Source organism: Balaenoptera musculus, chromosome 18, assembly GCF_009873245.2.
Source record: "Balaenoptera musculus isolate JJ_BM4_2016_0621 chromosome 18, mBalMus1.pri.v3, whole genome shotgun sequence".
In the NCBI taxonomy this organism is placed as follows: Eukaryota; Metazoa; Chordata; class Mammalia; order Artiodactyla; family Balaenopteridae; genus Balaenoptera; species Balaenoptera musculus.
The window spans coordinates 5,609,235-5,631,320 of record NC_045802.1 but is presented as its reverse complement, the minus strand read 5'-3'; the positions used below and the strand labels follow the sequence as shown (position 1 = coordinate 5,631,320).

At 37.7% G+C, this 22,086-nt stretch overlaps 1 protein-coding gene across 2 annotated transcripts in view; it reads left to right on the top strand.

Moving 5' to 3' along the window:
• Nucleotides 1-22,086, top strand: part of FLT3 (fms related receptor tyrosine kinase 3) — a 76,246-nt gene that overhangs the window by 8,543 nt on the left and 45,617 nt on the right. For both annotated transcript variants that reach the window (XM_036831661.1, XM_036831660.1), the window contains exon 2: nucleotides 17,978-18,099. In XM_036831661.1, coding sequence (XP_036687556.1) covers nucleotides 17,978-18,099 — 122 coding nt within the window. The remainder of the gene's footprint in view (nucleotides 1-17,977; nucleotides 18,100-22,086) is intronic.

Below are 22,086 nucleotides of genomic sequence, written 5' to 3'. Positions count from 1 at the left end.
GGATGCATTTAAGATTTTCTCTTTATCATTGGCTTTAAGTAACTTGATTATAACGTACCTTTTGCAGTTTTCTTCCTGATTCATGTGCTTGGGTTTTGTTGGGGTTCTAGGATCTGTGGATTTATCATTTGCCTCAGATGTGGAAAGAATTTTCTCCATTATTTCATCGAATATTTTCTTCTGTCCTCCTTTCCCCCATTCTCTCCAAGAACTCTAATTACATGTATATTTGACCACCCAAAGGGAGTAAAATATAAGACTTTTAAAAAAATTGTTTAACTTGTTAAGATAATTGATTGCTTACAGCAAAAATAATATCAGTGATTTTTGGGGGTTTAAAACTTATGTGGAAGTACGCTGTATGACAGCAATAGCACAAAGCCTAAAGAGGGATGAAATGGAAATATACTATTGTAAGTATATATTGATACTATTGTACTCTGATATTATATATGAGGTGGTACAAGAGCACTTAGAAGTAGACTACGTTAAGGTAAAGACATATACTATAAACCTCAAAGCAACTACTAAAATAAAAAAGCAAAGCATTATAGGTAATGATCCCAGAAAGGAGAGGACGTGGAACCATAAAAAAAATACTCAATTATTCCCAAAGGAGGCAGAAAAACAGGAAAAGGGAAAAAAGAACAGATGGGACAAATAGAAAACAAAGAATAATATGGTAGATTGAAACCTAAGCATGTCAATAATGTCATTAAATAATCTACATATCACAATTCAAAGGCAGAGGTGGTCAGATTTTGTTAAAAAGGAAAAAAAAAAAAAAAAAAGCAAGACCCAACTATAATGTTCTTAAATGAAACCAAACTTGGATAGGAAGACACAAATAGGTTAAAAGTGGAAGGATAGGGGAAAAAATTCCATGTTAACACTAATCAAAAGAAAGCTGGAGGGCTTCCCTGGTGGCGCAGTGGTTGAGAATCTGCCTGCCAATGCAGGGGACACGGGTTCGAGCCCTGGTCTGGGAAGATCCCACATGCCGCGGAGCAGCTGGGCCCGTGAGCCACAACTACTGAGCCTGAGCGTCTGGAGCCTGTGCTCCGCAACAAGAGAGGCCGCGATAGTGAGAGGCCCGCGCACCGCGATGAAGAGTGGCCCCCACTCGCCGCAACTGTAGAAAGCCCTCACACAGAAACGAAGACCCAACACAGCCAAAAATAAAAATAATAAATAAATAATAAAAAAAAAAGAAAAAAAGAAAGCTGGAGAAGCTAAAATACTAGACAGAGTATATTTCAGAGCAAAGAATATTACTAGGGACAGAAAGTCATTTCATAATGCTATAAGGCTTGATTTATCAAAAGGACATAAAAATTCTAAATATTTATGCATCTAATAACAGAGCTTGAAAATGCATGGATCAAAATTTGATTGAATTGTGAGGAGAAATGAACAAATCCATAATTAAATTCAGAGAGTTCAATACTCCTTCAATAATTGATAGAAGAAAGAGAAATAAAGCATTAAGATATAGAAGACTTGAACAACAGTATCAACCAACTTGACCTAATTTATCTTTAAAGAATACTTAACAACAGCTGAATATAGGTTCTTTTCAGTTGCATACAATACACATCAATTTAGACCATATTCTGGACCATAAAACAAGCTTCCATAAATTTTATTCTTTTATTTATTTATTTTTATTTTTGGCTGTATTGGGTCTTTGTTGCTGCACCACAAGCTTTTTCTCTAGTTGTGGCGGGCGGGGGCTACTCTTTGTTGCGGTGCGCGGGCTTCCCATTGCCGTGGAGCAAGGGCTCTAGGCATGTGGGCTTCAGTAGTTGTGGCACATGGGCTCAGTAGTTGTGGCTCACAGGCTCTAGAGGTCAGGCTCAGTAGTTGTGGTGCATGGGCTTAGTTGCTCCGCAGCATGTGGGATCTTCCCGGACCAGGGCTCGAACCCATGTCCCCTGCATTGGCAGGCAGATTCTTAACCACTGTGCCACCAGGGAAGTCCCCATAAATTTTAAAAGATTCAAGACATACAAAGTGTATCCTTTGATGGCAATGGTATTAAATTAGAAATTAATAAAAGAAAGATAAATGGAAAATCCTTAAATATTTGGAAACTAAATAACACATTTCTAAATAATACATGGGTCAAAGAAGAAAACAAAAGATATGTGAAAATGTATATTGAACTAAATGAAATGCAATTTATCAGAATTTGTGGGATGTCTCTAAAGCAGTACTTAAGAGGAAATGTATTAAATTATTAATTATTAAATGATTAGCAGCATTAAATTATACTGCTATAAATTACTAGAAAATAATAAAGATCTCAAATCAATGATATCAAATCTAAGCACAAGCAAGAGGGGAAAAATAACAAGTTAAACCCCATGTAAGGGACTTCCCTGGCAGTCCAGTGGTTAAGAATCTGTGCTACCACTGCAGGGGGCATGGGTCCGATCCTTGGTTGGGGAACTAAGATTTCTCTTAGCGTGTGGTACAGCCAAAAAAAAAAAAAAAGTCATGTAAGAAACAAAGGAAGCACACATGATCAGAGTGAAAATCAATTAAATGGAGAAAAATTGAGAAAATCAGTGCAGCCAAGAGCAATAAAATGTCAATAAAGTTGCTAAACCTCTAGCCAAATCGATCAGGGGAAAAAAGGACACAAATTTCTAATATCAGGAGTAAGAGAGGCAACACCACTGCAGAATCTGTAGATATTAAAAGGATAATATGGAAATATTATTAACAACTTTATACTTTGACAACTTACATTTAATGGAAAAAATTCCTTGCAAGACACATACTACCAAAGCTCATCCAAGAAAAATTGATAACCTAAATAATGCTATGTCTGTTAATAAATTGAATTTGTGTTTAAAATATTCCCACAATGAAAATTACTGGAGCACATGGCTTCGCTGGGGAATCTACCAAGTATTTAAAGAGGAAATAATACCAATACTGCACAGATTCTTCCAGAAAATTTAAGAGAAGATAATACTTCTCAACACATTCTATGAGGCCAGCTTTACTTTGATACCAAAACCAGAAAAAGACATTACAAGCAAAAAACAAAAACAAACTTGCAGACCAATAATTGCCATGAATATAAATGCAAAAATTCTTAGCAACACTTTAGCAAATCGAATTCAACAGTGTATACAAAAGATAATATATCATATCTAACTGGTGTTTATTCCAGGAAGTCAAGGTTGGTTAATATTTGCAAATGAATCAATGTAGTTCACCATATTCACAGAATAAAAAAGAAAAGCCATTAAAAAACAAAAACAAACCTGTATGATTATCTCAATAGATACAGAAGAAGCCTTTGACAAAATTTAACATCCATTCCTGATAAAATTCCCCAGCAAACTAGGAATAGAAATGATTCTCCTCAAACTAAGTAAAGGTATCTATGAAAAACACTTAGCTAACATCATACTTAACATCAAATGACTAAGTATTTTATCCTAAGGTCAGAAATAAGACAAGGGTATCCATTCTTACTACCTCTTTTCAACATTGTACTGGAGATTCTAGCCAGTGTAATAAGGCAAGGAAAAGGCATCCAGATTGGAAAGGTAGAAGTAAAACTGTCTATTTGCAGATGACATTAATCATATATGTATAAAATCCTATGGAACCTACAAAAAAGTAATGATAACTAATAAGCAAATTCTGTAAGTTTGCGTGTTACAAGTTTAGTGTAGAAAAATAAATTGTGCTTCTGTAACAATCAGAAATTGAAGTGAAAAATATAAAACAGCACAAAAATAGGAAATAGGGATAAAGATAGAGAAGATCTGTACACTGAAAACTCCAAAACATTGCTAAGAGAAATTAAAGAAGCCCTAAATAAAAGGATGTATACAATGTTTATGTACGGTATGACTCAATATTGCTAAAATGTCAGTTTTGCCCAAATCAATCTAATGATGCAATACAATTCCTATCAAAATCCCTGCAGAAGTTTTTGCAGAAATTGACAAGCTTATTCTAAAATTCATATGGAAATGAAAGAGACCTAGAATACCCAAAACAACTTTGAAAAAAAGAACAAGGTTTGAATATTAATAATACTTGATTTCAGGGCTTATTATAAAGCAATAATAAGACAATGGGGAATTGGCACCAAGATAGACAAATAGATCAGTGGAAAAGTATAGGAATTCCAGCAATAAATCAGAAATATGCAATCAATTTATTTTTGATGGAAGTTTAGAGGTAATTCAATGGAAAAATCATAATCTTTCAATATATGGTGCTGAAACAATTAGATACTCATTTGCAAATACGGTCATATGAACAACTTTGATTCATGTATCATACCATATAAAAAGTTTACTCAAAATGGATCATAGACCTAAATTTAAAACTAAAATGTAAATGTAAAAACCTACATGTAAAACCTAAAACTGTAAAACTCCTAGGGGAAAATCTTTCTAACCTTATATTGGACCAAGATTTTTTTAGTTAACAAACCAAAAGCATAATCCATAAAAGAAAAACTGATAAATTGGACATCTTCAAGATCGAGTTTCTGGTCTTCAAAAGACAAGTCACAGGTTGGTAGCAAATATTTGTCAATTACGTATCTGATGAAGGACTTATATCCAGAATATACATATTTTAAAAACTCGAAGATGACTGTGAAGGAAGCTCCTGAACTCACCTCCTCCCATGGACACACCAAATCTACAGCTACACATGGAACAGTTCCTTCTGAAGGAAATCCAGAAACCAGCTAAGCAACTCTTACACATCAGGCAAATGAGAAAAAAAAAAAAAAAATGAAATGGATAGAAAAGACTGAGACACAATCTTGCCATAAGTCCAGCCCCCAGCACAGCAACATGCAATTGGTAAGGAACTCACAACTTTAATTTTCTCCCTGAGGAGTGAAGGGTTTGGACCCGGCATCTAGTGTTCCTACTATTAGGACTTCCATCTGAGGGACAGGCCCCCAAAACACCTGGCTCTGAAAGCCAGTGGGGCTTGTGTCCATGACACCCACCAGAATCTAGCAAACAAAGAAACAGTTTGTAAAGGTTTACAGGGACTCATTATGACTACACCCAAGGCTCTGGGCCGAGGCAACAGACATAAACGTCCTTCTCCCAGTTTCTTCCTTAAAGAGGCCTATTTTTTAAAAAAAAATTTTATTGAAGTATATAGTTGGTTTACAATGTTGTATTAGTTTCTAGTGTACAGCAAAGTGATTCAATTATACCTGTAAGTATATACATATTCTTTTTCAGATTTTTTTTCCATTATAGGTTATTGCAAGATAATGAATACAGTTACCTCTACTATACAGTAGGACCTTGTCATTTATCTGTTTTATATATAGTAGTATGTATCTGTTAATCCCAAGCTCCTAATTTATCCATGCCCCTCCTTCCCCTTTGGTAACCGTGAGTTTGTTTTCTATGTCTGTGAATCTGTTTCTGTTTTGTAAATAAGTTCATTTGTATCATACTTTTAGATTCCACATATAAGTGATATCATATAATATTTGTCTTTCTCTGTTTTTCTCTGACTTACTTCACTTAGTATGATAATCTCTAGGTCCATCCATGTTGCTGCAAATGGCATTATTTCATTCTCTTTTATGGCTGAGAAATATTCCATTGTATATATATATATACGACATCTTCTTTATCCACTCATCTGTCAGTGGACACTTAGGTTGCTTCCATGTCTTGGCTATTGTGAATAGTGCTGCTATGAACATTGGGGTGCATGTATCTTTTTGAATTATAGTTTTGTCCAGATGTATGCCCAGGAGTGGGATAGCTGGATCATATGGTAGCTGTATTTTTAAGTTGTTTTTCTTTTGGCTGTGCCACTCAGCTTGCGGGATCTTAGCTCCCTGACCAGGGATAGAACCCAGGCCCGTGGCAGTGGAAATGTGGAGTCCTAACCACTGGGCCACCAGGGGATTCCCTCTATTTTTAGTTTTCTAAGGAACCTCCATACTGTTCTCCATAGTGGCTGTATCAATTTACATTCCCACCAACAGTGCAAGAGGGTTCCCTTTTCTCCGCACCCTCTTCAGCATTTATTATTTGTAGACTTTTTGATGATGGCCATTCTGACTGTTGTGAGATAATACCTCATTGTGGTTTTGATTTGCATCTCTCTAATAATTAGCGATGTTGAGCATCTTTTCATGTGCCTGTTGGCCATCTGTATGTCTTCTTTGGAGAAATGTCTTTTTAGGTCTTCTCCCATTTTTTGATTGGGTTGTTTGTTTGTAAAGAGGCCTATTTTCAACCTGAGGGTCAGACTCCTAATTTAACATACATCTAGGAACTGACTGCAATTCTGCCTGAGACTGAGGAGGCTGGAAGCACCATCTACACGTCCCCCCTCTGATATCTCTCTGAAAGGAACTTTTGCGCATATCTAGAACCCTGGCCTTTGTGACTGCCATGCAGAGGACACACCTCCTTGATCTGGTGGCCAGCAGGTCTTGCATTTGTGGGCCCCATTGGACTGCAGCAAACAAAGAAACATTTATTAACTGGCTATCCTTTATGGCTCAGTGCGGAGAGGGCAGACAGAAACACTAGCTCCCATTCTTTCCCTGAAAGAGGTCTGCTTGCATACTTTAAAAGCCACTGCCTGAACATCCAGCTTCAAATCTCTGTGCATCTAGGTGCTGACTGAGATCCTCCCCTTTGGCACACTGACAAGTCATGGTACACCCTCACTACTGGGAGACAATAAGCACAAAGAAGGCAATTTGAGAGACAACCAAGAGCTAAGCCTGGGCTGAAAGATAAGATTTATCTTCTACAAGAGACCACTCTGTGAATACTGGGAGAATATGGCTGTTTTATCCAATTCACAGAAACCAACATGGAGAATTAAGGGAAATGAAGAAAGAAAGGAGTGTGTTCCAAACAAAAGAACAAGATAAAACTCCAGAAACAAACCCCAGTGAAATGGAGATAAGTGATTTACCTGTAAAGAGTTCAAAATAATGGTCATAAAGATGCTCACTGAGGTCAGGAAAACAATGCATGAATAAAGTAAGAATTCGCATGGAGAGAGAGAGAGTTTAAGAAAGTACTAAACATAAATCATAGAGCTGAAGAATACAATAACTGAACTGAAAAATTCAAAACGGGGGTTCAACAGCAGACTAGATGAAGTGGAAGAAAGAATTATTGAAATCAAGGACAGAGCAGTGGAATTCATCCAATCAGAGGAGCAATAAGGAAAAAAAAAAAGAAAAGAAAAAGAGTGAAGACAGTTTAAGGGACTTAAGGGACACCATCTAGCTGAACAATATTCATATTATAGGGGTCCCAGAAGGCAAAAAGAAAGAGAAAGGGGCACAAAGTTTATTCAAAGAGAGAATGGCTGAAAAATTCCCTAATCTGGGGGAAAGAAACAGACATCCAGATCCAGGAAGCCCAGAGAGATAAAATGAATCTAGAGAGACCCACTAAGACACATTATAAATAAATTGTCAGAAAGTAAAGACAAGGAGAAAATCTTAAAGGCAGTAAGAAAAAAAACAACTTGTTAGATACAACGGAACCCCTATAATACTATCAGCAGACTTTTCAGCAGAAACTTTGCAGGCCAGAAGGGACTAGCATTATATATTTGAAATGCTGAAAGAGAAAACTGATAACCAAGAATACCTGGCAAACCATCCTTCAAAAAAAAACTATTTTTTTGGCTGTGTCAGGTCTTAGTTGCGGCACGTGGGCTCTTCATTGTGGCGCACGGGCTTCTCTCTAGCTGTGGCATGTGGGTTTTCTCTTCTCTAGTTGTGGCATGCAGGCTTAGCTGTCCCGCAGCATGTGGGAAACTAGTTCCCTGACCAGGGATCGAACCCACGTCCCCTGCATTGGAAGGCGGATTCTTTACCACTGGACCACTAGGGAAGTCCCCTGTCCTTCAAAATTGAAGAAGAGAGAGAGTTTTCCACATAAGCAAAAGCAGAGAGAGTTCATTACTACTAGACTGGCTTTACAAGAAATGTTGTAAAGACTTCTTCAAGCTGAAATGAAAGGATGTTAATCAGTAACAGGAGAATATATGAAAGTATGAATCTCACTGGTAAAGGTAAGTATGTAGTTAAATTCAGAATATTCTAATGTTGTAATGGTGGTGGGCAAATCATTTGCAAATCTAGTACGAAGGCTAAAAGACAAAAGTAGTAAAAATAACTATAACTATGACAATTTGTTAATGGATACACAAAATAAGAAGACATAAATTATGATATCAAAAATATAAATTGTGTGAGGGGAGAATAAAAATATAGAGCTTTGGTATATATTGAAACAGGTGGTTATCAGCTTAAAATAGATTGTAATAAATATAAGATATTTTATATAAGCCTCACAGTAAGCACAAAGCAAAAACTTATAATAGATACACAAAACATACAGAGACGGGAATCTAAGCATACAACTACAGAAAAGCATCAAGTCACAAAGGAAGAGCCAAGAGAAGAAGAAAGGAACAAAGGAATTACAAAACAGCCAGAAACAATGAACAAAATGGTAATAATAAGTCCATACCTATCAATAATTACTTTACATGTAAATGGACTAAATTCTCCAATCAAAATACATAAAGTGACTGAATGGAAAACAACAGCCAACTATATGCTGCCTACAAGAGACTCACTCAGTTTTAAGGGCACACACAGACTAAAAGGAAAGGGATGGAAAAAGATACTCTATGCACATGAAAACCAAAAGAAGGTAGGGATAGCTATATTTACACCGGATGAAATAGACTTTAAGCCAAAGACTGTAATAAGAGGTAAAGAAGGTTATTATATAATGATAAGAGTCATCCAATAAGAGGATATGATATCTGTAAAAATTTATGCACCTAACATAGGAACACCTAAATACATAAAGCAAATATTAAGAGACCTGAAAGGAGAAATAGACAGCAATGTAATAACAGTAGGGGACTTCAATACCCCACTTTCAACAAAGGATCGATCATCTAGACATAAAATCAATAAGAAAACATTGGACTTAAACTATGTGTTAGACTATGGGGACTTAGACATTTATAGAACATTCTGTCTAACAACGGTGACTATGCATTCTTCTCAAGCTCACTTGGAACATTCTCCAGGATATTTCTGATCACAGTGGTATGAAACTAGAAATCAATTGCAAGAAGAAAACTGGAAAATTCAAAATTATGTGACAATAAAACAACATGCGACTTAACAACAAATAGGTCAAAAAGTAATCGGGAGAAATTTTTAAAAATATCTTGAGACAAATAAAAAAGGAAATACAACATCAAAATTTATAGGATGCAACAAAAGCAGTTCTAAGAGGGAAGTTGATAGCAATAAACATCTACATTAAACAAAAATAAAGAGTGCAAATGCACAACCTAACTTTACATTTCAAGGAACTAGAAAAAGAACAAATGAAACCCAGGGTTACTAGAAGGAAAGAAATAACAAAGATCAGAGCATAAATAACATAGAGACTAAAAAGAAAATAGAAAATATCAATGAAACTAAGACGTGGTTTTTTGAAAAGATAAACAAAATAGACTAACCTTTAGTTAGACTAATAAAAAAAAAATCACCTTAATTAAAAAATACTTTCTTGATAAAAATGCTAACCATCTTCTGAGCTTTCAGTGACTTGTAGTAGTAACATCAAAAATCACTGATCACAGATCATCATAACAAATTAATAATAACAAAAAGTTTGAAATATTGTGAGAATTACCAAAATGTGACACAGAGACATGAAGTGAGAAAATGCCGTTGGAAAAAATGGCTCTGATAGACTTGCTCAAGGCAGGGTTGCCACACCCTTATTAAAAACGCAACATCTGTGAAGCACAATAAAGCAAAGTGCAATAAAACAAGGTATGTCTCTACTGTGAACAATTATATACCAACAAAGTGGACAGCCTAGAAGAAATGAATAAACTTCTAAAAACATACAACCTACCAAGATCAAATCATGAAGAAACAGAAAACATAAAACCTACCAAGACCAAATCATGAAGAAACAGAAATACCAGTAAGGAGATTGAATCAGTAAAAAAAAAAAAAAGCTCCCAAAGAAAATCCAGGACCAGATGGCTTCACTGATGAATTCTAACAAACATTTAAAGGAGAAATGTTTCAATCCTCTCAAACTCTTCTAAAAAATAGAAGAGGTGGGAACACTTCCCAAACTCATGAGGTCAGCATTACCCTAACACCAAAACCAGAAAAAGACACTACAAGAAAAGAAAATTACAGGCCAATATCGCTGATGAACATAGATGCAAAAATCCTCAATGAAATGTTAGCAATCTAAATTCAACAATACATTAAAAGGATCATATACCATCATCAAGTGGGTTTTATTCCACAAATGCAAGGATGGCTCACCATCTGCAAATCAGTCAATATGATACACCACATTAACAAAATGAAGGATAAAAATTATATGATCATCTCAAGAGATGCAGAAAAAGCATCTGATAAAATTCAATATCCACTTATGACAAAAACTCTCAACAAAGTGGGTATAGAGGGAATGTACCTTAACATAATAAGGCCATATATAAAAAGTTCACAGCTAACATCATACTCAATGGTGAAAGCTGAAAGCTTCTCCTCTAAGATCAGGAACAAGACAAGGATGCCCACTTTTGCTACCTTTGTTCAACATAGTACTGGAAGTCCTAGCCAGAGCAATGAGGCAAGAAAAATAAATAAAAGACATATAAATCAGAAAGAAAGGAATAAACCTGACTCTATTTGCATATAACATGATATTATAGATAGAAAACTGTAAAGACTCCACCAAAAACCTGTTAGAACTAATCAACAAATTCAGTAAAGTTGTAGGATACAAAATCAATATAAAAAAATCAGTTGTGGTTCTATTCTGTGGTTGTTAGAATCTATGTGGTTCTAACAACAAACTTTCAGAAAAAGAAAACAATCCCATTTACAATTGCATCATAAAGAATAAAATACCTAGGAATAAATATAACCGAGGAGGAGAAAAATCTCTACACTGAAAAGTATAAGACATTGATGAAAGAAAATGACTAAGACACAAATAAATGGAAAGAATTTATGTCTTCATGGATTGGAAGAACTAATATTGTTAAAATGTCCATATCATTTAAAGCAATATATAGATTCAAGGCAATCTCTATCAAAATTCAAATGGCATTTTTCACAGAAATAGGAAAAAAAAAAACCTAAAATTTGTATGGCACATAAAAGACACTAAATAGGACCACATCAAACTGAAAGCTTTTGCACAGCCAAGGAAACTATCAACAAAATGAAAAGGTAACCTATGGAATAGGAGGAAATATTCACAAATCATGTATCCAAAATATATAAAGAACTCATACAACTCAATAGCAAAAAAAGACCCAAATAATCTGGTTAAAAAATGGGCAGAGGAAGTGGACATTTTTTTTAGAAGACCCTCAAATGACCAACAGGTAGATGAAAGGCATTCAGCATCACTAATCATCAGTGAAATGTAAATCAAACCCACAATGAGGGAATTCGCTGGCCAGCCAGTGGTTAGGACTCCACACTTTCACTGCCAAGGGCACAGGTTCAATCCCTGGTTGAGGAACTAGGATCCTGCATGCCGCATGGCCAAAAAAAAAAAAAAAAAAACCACAATGAGGTATTACCTCACACCTGTTAGAATGACTGTCATTAAAAAGACAAAAGATAATAAGTGTTGGTGAGGATGTGGACAAAAGGGAATCCTTGTGCACTGTTGAAGGGAATATAATATGGTATGGCTACTATGGAAATCAGTATAGAGGTTCCTCAAAAAATTAAAAATAGCACTACCATATAATCCAGGAATTCTACTTCTAGGTGTATATCTGAAGGAAACAAAATCACTATCTCAAAGAGATGTCTGTAGCCCCATGTTTATTGCAGCATTATTTACAGTAACCAAGATGTGGAAACAACTTAAGTGTCCATTGATGGATGACTGAGTAAAGAAAATACGGTGTATACAGTTGACCTTTGAACAACGTGGAGGTTAGGGGCACCGACTCCCTGCGCAGTTGAAAATCCGAGTATAACTTTTGTCTCCCCCAAAACTTAACTGCTAATAGCCTGCTGTTAACCAGAAGCCTTACTGATAACATAAACAGTTCATTAACACATATTTTGTATGTTGTATGTATTACATATGGTATTCTTACAATAAAGTAAACTTAGAGTAAAGAAAATGCTATTAAGAAAATTATAAGTAAAATAAAATACATTTACGGTACTATACTGTATTTATCAATGCTGTAAGTTTCCATCGCCTGTTTACATGATGAATCATCTGTCAGCACCTACATCAATATTGTCTTACATGTTACAAAACACTGTAGGTGTTATGTGTATTACTAACACTACACATCAAAAATGAAAAGATGGGGAAGTCCCTGGCAGGCCAGTGGTTAGGACTTGGCGCTGTCACTACCGTGGGCCCAAGTTCAATCCCTGGTCAGGGAACTAAGATCCTGCAAGCCGTGTGGTGAGCCAAAATAATAATAATAATAATAATAATAATGAAAAAGAAATTCGTATTTACTTATAACGATTCCTGCACTGATAATGAAGAAGCAACAATATGACTGCTTTATGATAGCTTAGTGTTAAGTGATATGATTGCTCTTCATGTTAGCCTAGTCTATTTATATATATACTTTTATAATTTTTAAAAATATTTATTTATTTATTTATTTATTTGGCTGCACTGGGTCTTAGTTGCGGCTCGCTGGCTCCTTAGTTGTGGCATACAAACTCTTAGTTGCAGCATGCATGTGGGATCTAGTCCCCTGACCAGGGATTGAACCCAGACCCCCTGCATTGGGAGCCTGGCGTCTTAACTACTGCGCCACCAGGGAAGTCCCTAGCCTATATATTAATGAATGAATTGTTATAAAAATTTTATGGCATACAGCATTACAGTCATGTTCATAATACAATATCGGAAAAATTGTTATTTTTTTACAAAACCACTTACCTGTGGTGACAGACTGATATGCAATTTCTCCAATTACAATAGAGAGGCATACAATATGGTAATGTAATTCTTTGAAAGCAAAATTATAAAACAGTAAGAAAACTAAACATTATTAATTTTATATTAAATATCACTCACCTTATGCCTACATAAGGATAGGCTATCCACTTCAATACAAGTCTTGCACACAATGGTCTACACCAGGGGTCCTCAACCCTGGGCCACACAGCAGGAACCAGGCCACACAGCAGGAAGTGAGTGGCGGGCAAGCGCGTGAAGCTTCATCTGTATTTACAGCTGCTCCCCATCGCTCCCATTACTGCCTGAGCTCCGCCTCCTGTCAAATAGGCAGCAGCATTAGATTATCATAGGAGCGGAAACCCAAACCCTACTGTGAACTGTGCCTGCAAGGAGTCTATGTTGCTCGCTCCTTATGAGAATCTAATGCCTGATGACCTGAGGTGGAGCTGAGGCAGTGATGCTAGCACTGGGGAGTGGCTGCAGATACAGATTATCATTAGCAGAGAGGTTTGACTGCGCAGAGACCATAATAAATCAATTGCTTGCAGACTCATATCAAAACCCTATCAGTGAGTGGCAAGTGAAAACAAGCTCACGGCTACCACTCATGCTGCATTATGGCGAGTTGTATAATTATTTCATTATATATTACAATGTAATACACAATAAATGTAATGTGCTCAAATTATCCCTAAACCATCCCTCCCCTCCCCCCCCCCACCCCTGGTCCATGGAAAAATTGTCTTCCACGAAACTGATCCCTGGTGCCAAAAAGGTTGGGGACTGCTGGTCTACATGATGAATACATAGGTGATGATGATGATGGTGACACAAAAACATCTCATACAGTTAGATTTTCACACGAAGATACACACATACACAGGAGATAAGTTTATTAACTGTAGGACATGATGATGATTTACTATTCATTAAGTAGAAGTAGATTATCATGAAGGTCTTCATCCTTGTCGTCTTCACGTTGAGTAGGCTGAGGAGGAGAGAGAGGAGGAGAGGTTGGTCTTGCTGTCACAGGAGTAGCAGAGCCGGGAGAGGTAGAGGCAGGAGAGGTAGGCACCCTTAGTGTAATTTTACAGAAATACATCGTAATTTATCTCTGACTTTTTTCCTTCTTGTCTCTAAAAATGTTTCTGTATAGTGCCAACCCTTCTTCCACCATTTGCTTTAGTTTCAGTGCTTGTATCATAGAAGGATCCATGTCATAAAAGAAGTCACAAGCAGTGTTGAATAATTGGAACTCTCCTGCCAGATTGTCCCATGTCAATTTGGTTTCTGTCACTGCTTCTTCTGTGTTTTCTTCCTCATCGTGTGGCTCTGGTTGGAAGTGCTCATCTCCATCAGATCCTCTTCTGGGAATTCCTCGGGCATGGTGCCTATTAGCTCTTGAATTTCTCCAAGATCCATATCTTGAAACCCTTCACCTCCCACCTCTTTTGCCATAGCCACATCTCTTTCATGATTTCCTCAGTTGGCTGTGTTGTAAAGTCAGACACACAACATCTAGACACAGTTTTCTCTAGCAGGAATTTATTGTTTCAGGCTTGATGGCTTTCATGGCTTTTTCTCTAACAATGATGGCATTTTCAGTGGTGCAATCCTTCCAAACTTTCATGATGTTCTCTCTGTTGGTGTTCTCTTCCATAGCGTTGACATTCCTTTCCATAGAGAACTGTGCGTAATGAGCCTTAAAGGTCCTTATGACCCCCCCAATCTAGAGGCTGAATTAGATGTTTGGGGGCAAATAGACTACTTCAACGCCTTCAGTGTTGAACTCATGGGGCTCTGGGTGGCTAGGGGCATTGTCCAGTGTCAAAAGAATCCAAGGCAGTCCCTTACGGGCAAGGTACTTTTTGTCTTCAGGGACAAAGCATCGATGAAACCAATCCAGAAAAAGTTCCTCATTGTCCAGACCTTCTTGTACAACCAAAAGACAGCTTGTATTTATCTTTTCCCTTCAAGGCTAGTTAGCAGATTTACAGGTACGGGCAGTTCTGATCATAAATCTCTTGCTGAACCCAAGTTGGTGTGCCCGATGCACAGAGAGGCCCCATATATTTTATGCATTCGTGACATACCTAACTTTTTCTTATTTTTCAGTATCTTTAGGCTATGCAGTTCGTCTGCGAGGTTTTTCAAATTGTCACAAATCTCCAAAAATTTTTCCAAATATTTATTGAACAACATCCATGTGTAAGTGGACCGGTGTAGTTAAAACCCACATTGTCCAAGGGTCAACTATATATATACAATATTATTCAACCATAAAAAAGAAGTAAATCCTGCCATTTGTGAAAACATGGACGCACTTTGAGGGCATTATGCTGAGTGAAATAAGTCAAGCAAATTCTGTATAATCTCACTTATATGTGGAATCTGAAAAAAAAAAAAACCAAACAGAAACAGAGGAGAGACTGGTGTTTGCCAGAGGTGGGGGTAGGGAGTGGGAGAAATGTGTGAAGGTGGTCAGAAGGTACAGACTTCCAGTTATAAGATAAATAAGTTCTGAGGATGTAATGTCCAAGATGGTGACGATAGTTACCAATACAGGTTTCCCCAGTATCTGAAAATAGAGCATTCCCGTGAAACCTTTTGTAAGCCCAGATGGTGTAAAGTGAAGAAGCTATTACCTTAGGGACACACCTTGCAAACAGATACACAGAATAAATGGAGATAAAGCACAGATGCTCACAGACACAGTACAAAGCTATGATGGCTTGATGGTGAGATGCTGAGCGTAGTTTCTGGGGAAAGAGCTTGGCAGTTCCACTCTCCTTGCTTGGGGTTCAAGCCACCCCTATAAGAGCTCGCTACAAAACAAACTCTGAATGCTATTTTTGCTTTTCACCTTTTTTCATAAAAGCAAAAATCCTCTTCAGATTTCTTTCAGTTAGTGAAAACAGGTGCTAACGCAGGTCTTTTGTAAAAGTGAAGTGGCATAAAGTGAACTTTTGAAAAGTGGGGGCTACCTGTACTCTATTATATATTTGAAAGTTGCTAAGAGAGATCTTTATTTAATTATTTATTTGTTTATTTATTTTTTTATTGGAGTATAACTGCTTTACAATGTTGGGTTAGTTTCTGCTGTGCAATGAAGTGAATCAGCTATATGTATACCTATATCCCCTCCCTCTTGGACCTCCCTCCCACCCAGCCCCCCATCCCACCCATCTAGGTCGTCACTGAGTACCGACCTAAGCTTCCTGTGCTTTATAGCATGTTCCTGCTAGCTAGCTATTTTACACATGGTAGTGTATTTATGTCAGTCCTAATCTCCCAATTCATCCCACCTTCCCCTTCCCCCACTGTGTCCACATGTCCGTTCTCTATGTCTATGTCTCTATTCCTGCCCCGCAAATAGGTTCATCTGTACCGTTTTTCTAGATTCCACATATATGCATTAATATATGATATTTGTTTTTCTCTTTCTGGCTTACTTCACTCTGTATGACAGACTCTAGGTCCATCCACATCTCGAGAGTAGATCTTCAAAGTTCTCATCACAGGAAAAAAACTTTAGTAACTGTGTGAGTTGATGGATGTTAACTGAACGTATCGTGGTACTCGTATTACAATAAATACATATATCTAATTGTGATGTTGTACACCTGAAACTAATACAATGTTATATATCAACAATATCTCAATAAAACTGGGGGGGGGGGCGACTCTCAAAACTCAATAAAAAGAAGATAAACAACCCAATTTTAAAAGACAAAAGATGCAACAGACATACTACCAAAGAATATATAGGATGTCATACAAGCATCTGAAAGGATGCAAATGCAAATTAAAACCACGATGAGATATAATATGCCTCTTGGAATGGCTAAAATTAAAAATTCTCATCCTACCAAGCGTTGGTGAGGACATGGCACAACTAATTCTCATACACTGCCAATAGGAATATAAAGTGATACACCCTCTTTGGAGAACAGTTGGCACTTTCTTAAAAAGTGACACAGACATCTCCCATGTGAGTGAGGTATTCTACTCCTTGGTATTTATTCAAGGAATATGAACTCATACATCCAAACCACGACTTTTATACCAATGTTCATAGCAACTTTATTTGTAAGATCCCCAAAGTAGAAACAATCCAAATTCTATCAACAGGTGGATGAATTGAAATGTTGTGTTATATCCATATAATAGACTACTCCCCAGCAATTAAAGGGAATGAACTGCTGATAACAGGCATACCTTGTTTTACTGCATTTCGCTATATTGTGCTTCACAGATATTGCATTTTTTATAAACTGAAGTGTTGTGAGAACCCTGCCTCGAGTGAATCTGTCGGTGCCATTTTTCCAACAGTATTTGCTTACTTTGTGTCTCTGTGTCACATATTGGTAATTCTCACAATATTTCAGTTATTCAATAATTATTTAAATTATTATTATATTTGATATGGTGATCTGTGATCAGTGATCTTTGATGTTTATTACTACAATTCACTGAAGGCTCAGATGATGGTTAGCATTCTTTAGCAAGAGTGTATTTTTTGATTAAGGTACGTACATTGTTTCCTTAGGTATGATGCTATTGCACACTTACCAGACTACAATATAGTGTAAACATAATGTTTATATGCACCAGGAAACCATAAAGAAGAAACAATGGCTGGTATACAAATAATCAGTTCCTCATCTGCACTAGCCTCACTTCAAATGCTTAATGCTAAATGCAGCTAAGACCACCCTATTGAATAGCGCTAAGGAATATTTCCATCATGCAGAAAGTTCCCTTGGAAAACACTGCTCTAAGGACCTCCGCTCCTGACTGATAGTAAGACTTGCCTTTTATGAAATTATATTTCCTACATACTTTCCTGTTGGCCACTTTCCCTTGATTACATTTTGTTTTGTTGTAAGACAGACACGTATTTTCTTTTTAAGGTGTGCATATATCGACATCATTGTCTTTATTTTGTTTTACAGTTGTTTTTTCCGCAATGATATTTGAGACTATTACAAATCAAGATCTGCCTGTGATCAAGTGTGTTTTAATCAACCATAGAAACAATGATTCATCAGTGGGGACATCACCATCGAATCCCTTGGTAAAGTAATATTAAAATGACAACTTTAGCTATTTTCTCTAGAGACCATACTTTGTAGGCTATTGACACCTGCCATGGCTTATGGGCTTTTCTTTTTTATGTGTTTAAGTATACTGTGTACTCATATCTGGCACAGATGAGCATCTGTACTCATTGCTACCTGGCACTCCATTCCATCAAGAGTCTTGTTCTTTTTGGGTTTAGATTCAGGAAGGACAGTGACGCTAGAATGAGTAAGAAACAGGAATTTCCCTTTCTCCTTAAAAAGAAGCCAGGCTTCTCTCTCAAGCCTGAATCCCTAATTTCCAACTGTCTCCTGGATTTAGATAAGTAGATTTTTCCATTTGCTCATTAAGACACACCTGTATAATTTATTTCATTTCTATTTCCCCAAGCATCTTCTTGTTTTAATGGATTTCTGTTTATGGCCCTGTCTAGTTCCTAGGCTTGAAAGCTCAGCCTCGTTTTGGACTGCTTCCTCTCCCTTGCCCTCACATTCAGTCAGTTACCAAGTCTTGTCAATTTCCTTTCTTTCCTAGTTCTCCTATAACCACCTCATATTCCCTAGTCCCCCCTGCCACTTCCCTAATTCCAGCCTTCATAGTCACAATATCATAAGTAGCTTCTTCCTTCCACAGTTCAGCTCAGGTAGGGCAGCCACATGGGTCTTCCTGAAGTGCGGCTACATCCTTTACAGCCTGGCTTGGTCTTCCCACGGCTTAAAGTGACATGCACGTCGCTCCATAATCTGGCTCTGACTCCTTCAAGTTCCAACCTTGCTTGTCATTACTCTTCTTCATGCTATTCATCTATCACAGCCTAGGTATTTACTCAAATGAAGGAAGCTTAAATGATCGAGAACTGAAAATATTAAAAGTCTATATACAACAAAAAGTGAACATAAATTAGCCAGTTCTATGGCTTTTATCCACTTAAGGATTCATACAGATATATAGTCACTCTGTTTTCTTTAACGTAAGTATAATACATAGACACATGCCACGATGCCCTGGACGCCCCCCACTTCCCTTCCAAAATCAGAGATATTAAAAATATTCTCGGGCTTCCCTGGTGGCGCAGTGGTTGGGGGTCTGCCTGCCGATGCGGGGGGCGCGGGTTCGGGCCCTGGTCTGGGAGGATCCCGCGTGCCGCGGAGCGGCTGGGCCCGTGAGCCGCAATTACTGAGCCCGCGCGTCTGGAGCCTGTGCTCCGCAACAAGAAAGGCCGCGATAGTGAGAGGCCCGCGCACCGCGATGAAGAGTGGCCCCCGCTTGCCACAACTGGAGAAAGCTCTCGCACAGAGATGAAGACCTAACACAGCCATAAATAAATAAATTAAAAAAATATATATATTCTCAAATTTTAAGCAGTGTGAAATAGGCGTCAATAACAACCTTCCAAATGCATGTAAAACTCCTGATTTTTTTTTGGCCGTGCCACTTGGCTTGCGGGATCTAAGTTCCTGGACCAGGGATCAAACCCGTGCCCTTGGCAGTGAAAGGGCAGAGTTCAGTTCCCTGGACTGCCAGGGAATTACCCTAAAACTCCTGATTTAATACATGATTCTTTTTTATGCCAGAAGCATGGTTGGTTTAACTTTTTAACAGATATTGGTGTCATAACACATTGATTTATTAATAATTAAGGCATTTTGCATACATAGTACTTTTGTGCAGACAAGAAAAAATTTAATGTTATTTGCTATGACATTTTAAAGTCTTAGTGTCTTTTATTTAGTATTTATTTATTTGGCTGCATCGGGTCTTAGTTGCGACACGCAGCATCTTTTGGTGTGGCCCACGGGCTCTTCGTTGTGATGCGTGGGCTTCTCTCTAGTCGTGGCATGGGGGCTCCAGAGCGCACAGGCTTAGTTGCCCCATGGCATGTGGGATCTTAGTTCCCCGACCAGGGATCGAACCCACGTCCCCTGCATTGGAAGGCGAGTTCTTAACCACTGGACCACCAGGGAAGTCCCTTTAAGTGTCTTTTCAATGTGAGAAAATAGCTGCACACATTTAAGTGTTTTCTTATAAAACACAAGCTTTTTTTAAAAAAAAATTAATGATGATTGGTCTCAGTTCCTAGTATTAAGCGCTGCATTGTGTTTTATGTAGTATAAATTATATTCTTATGCAATATTCAGGATTGTATTAAGACCTAGTAGTTCTTAAACAACATCAGACAAGAGTATTTGTTATACAACACCAGAATACAGTATTTGTGTGCAGTTCTTTTTGTCTTTGACTTTATAGTGTCCAAAGCATTATTTTCCAAAGTTATTTATGTTCGTTCTTTTCTTTCCCACCACCTTCACTCTGGTTATGTTAGTTATTTGTGATACAATTAACTTCACTTGGTTTGTATTCCATTTTGAGTTCCCCCCATATCCTGGTTGGCTTTAATGATTTACTTTTTTGAGTATGTGAAACATGACTATGGTCCTGAAAGCTAAAGCTATGTACTAAAAGATATACTCAGAGAAGTATCATACCTTCTTCATGCCTACTACCAAGTTTCCATCCTTTTCCCACCTACCTCCTGAACTTCACCAGTTCCTTTAGATTTTTTATATTATTCCTGTGTTTCTTGTGCACAAATGAGCAGATACATGTGTATTTTTCTTAATCTCCTTCCTTCTTAAACGAGGGGTAGCATACTTGAAAGTAGATACTTTTTGCCCTTAGCTTTCTTCACTTAACAGTCTCTCCAGGAAATCACTGCAAATCAGTTCATGGAGCTTGTCCTCATCCTTCTTTATGTCCTCCATTGTGTGGATGGACTGTAGTTTATTCAGTCAATCTCCTATGTATGAGCATTTTGGTGGTTTGTAGTATTTTACAACTATAAATGATGGTGCAATCAATTGTTGGAGATATAGCCCTCAAAATGGGATTGCTGGCTCGGAGGGTGAAGTGCACAGTAGTTCAGTTAGGTGTTGCCGAATTCCAGTTCCCCTGCAGAAGGGTTGTACCTGTTTGCTTTCCCCCAGCAATGTGTGAGAGTAGCTGTTTCCTCACAGCCTCCCTGACAAAATGTGTTGTCATACTTTAAAATTTCTGCCAGTCTGGTAGATAAGTGATATCTCAGTGTTGTTTTGAGTTTTTCTGATTATGAGTGAGCTTGAACATTTTCTCATATGTTCAAGGGCCATTCTTTATATCTTTTTTGTGAATTGTCTATTCATTTCTTTTTCCCATTTTTTCTTTTTTCTTTTTCCCCTTATTATTTATTTATTTCGGCTGCACCAGGTCTTAGTTGCAGCATGGGGGAATCTTCATTGCAGCATGCGGGATCTTTAGTTGCGGCATGCGGACTTCTTAGTTGCGGCATGTAGAATCTAGTTTTCCGACCAGGGATCAAACCCCGGCCCCCTGCTTTGGGAGCGTGGAGTCTTATCCATTAGACCATCAGGGAAGTCCCTCTTTTTCCCATTTTTCTACTGTCTTTTGGCTCCTGTGTCCCTCAATGTTAAAAAAAATTTTTTTTTTCCTTTTCTTTTTTTGGCCACGTTGTGCGGATTGCAGGATCTTAGTTCCCTGAATAGGGATTGAACCTGGGCCCTGGGCAGTGAGAGCATGGAGTCCTAACCACTGGACCGCCAGGGAATTCCCTAAAAAATTTCTTTACTTATTAGGGATATTAACCCTTTATTTCCTTTATCTGTAATATGCATTGCAAATATTTTCTTGTAGCATGTCAGGTTTTTGTTGGTTTGTTTTTACTTTTTTTTTTAATAACTCAATTTTTAAAAAATTTTATTTATTTTTGGCTGTATTAGGTCTTCATTGCTGTGCACGGGCTTTCTCTAGTTGCGGCGAGCTGGTGCTACTCTTCATTACAGTGCGCAGGCTTCTCATCGCGGTGGCTTCTCTTGTTGTGGAGCACGGGCCCTAGAGTGCATGGGCTTCAGTACTTGCAGCACGCAGGCTCAGTAGTTGTGGCTCGAGGGCTCTAGAGCGCAGGCTCAATAATTGTGGCGCACGGGCT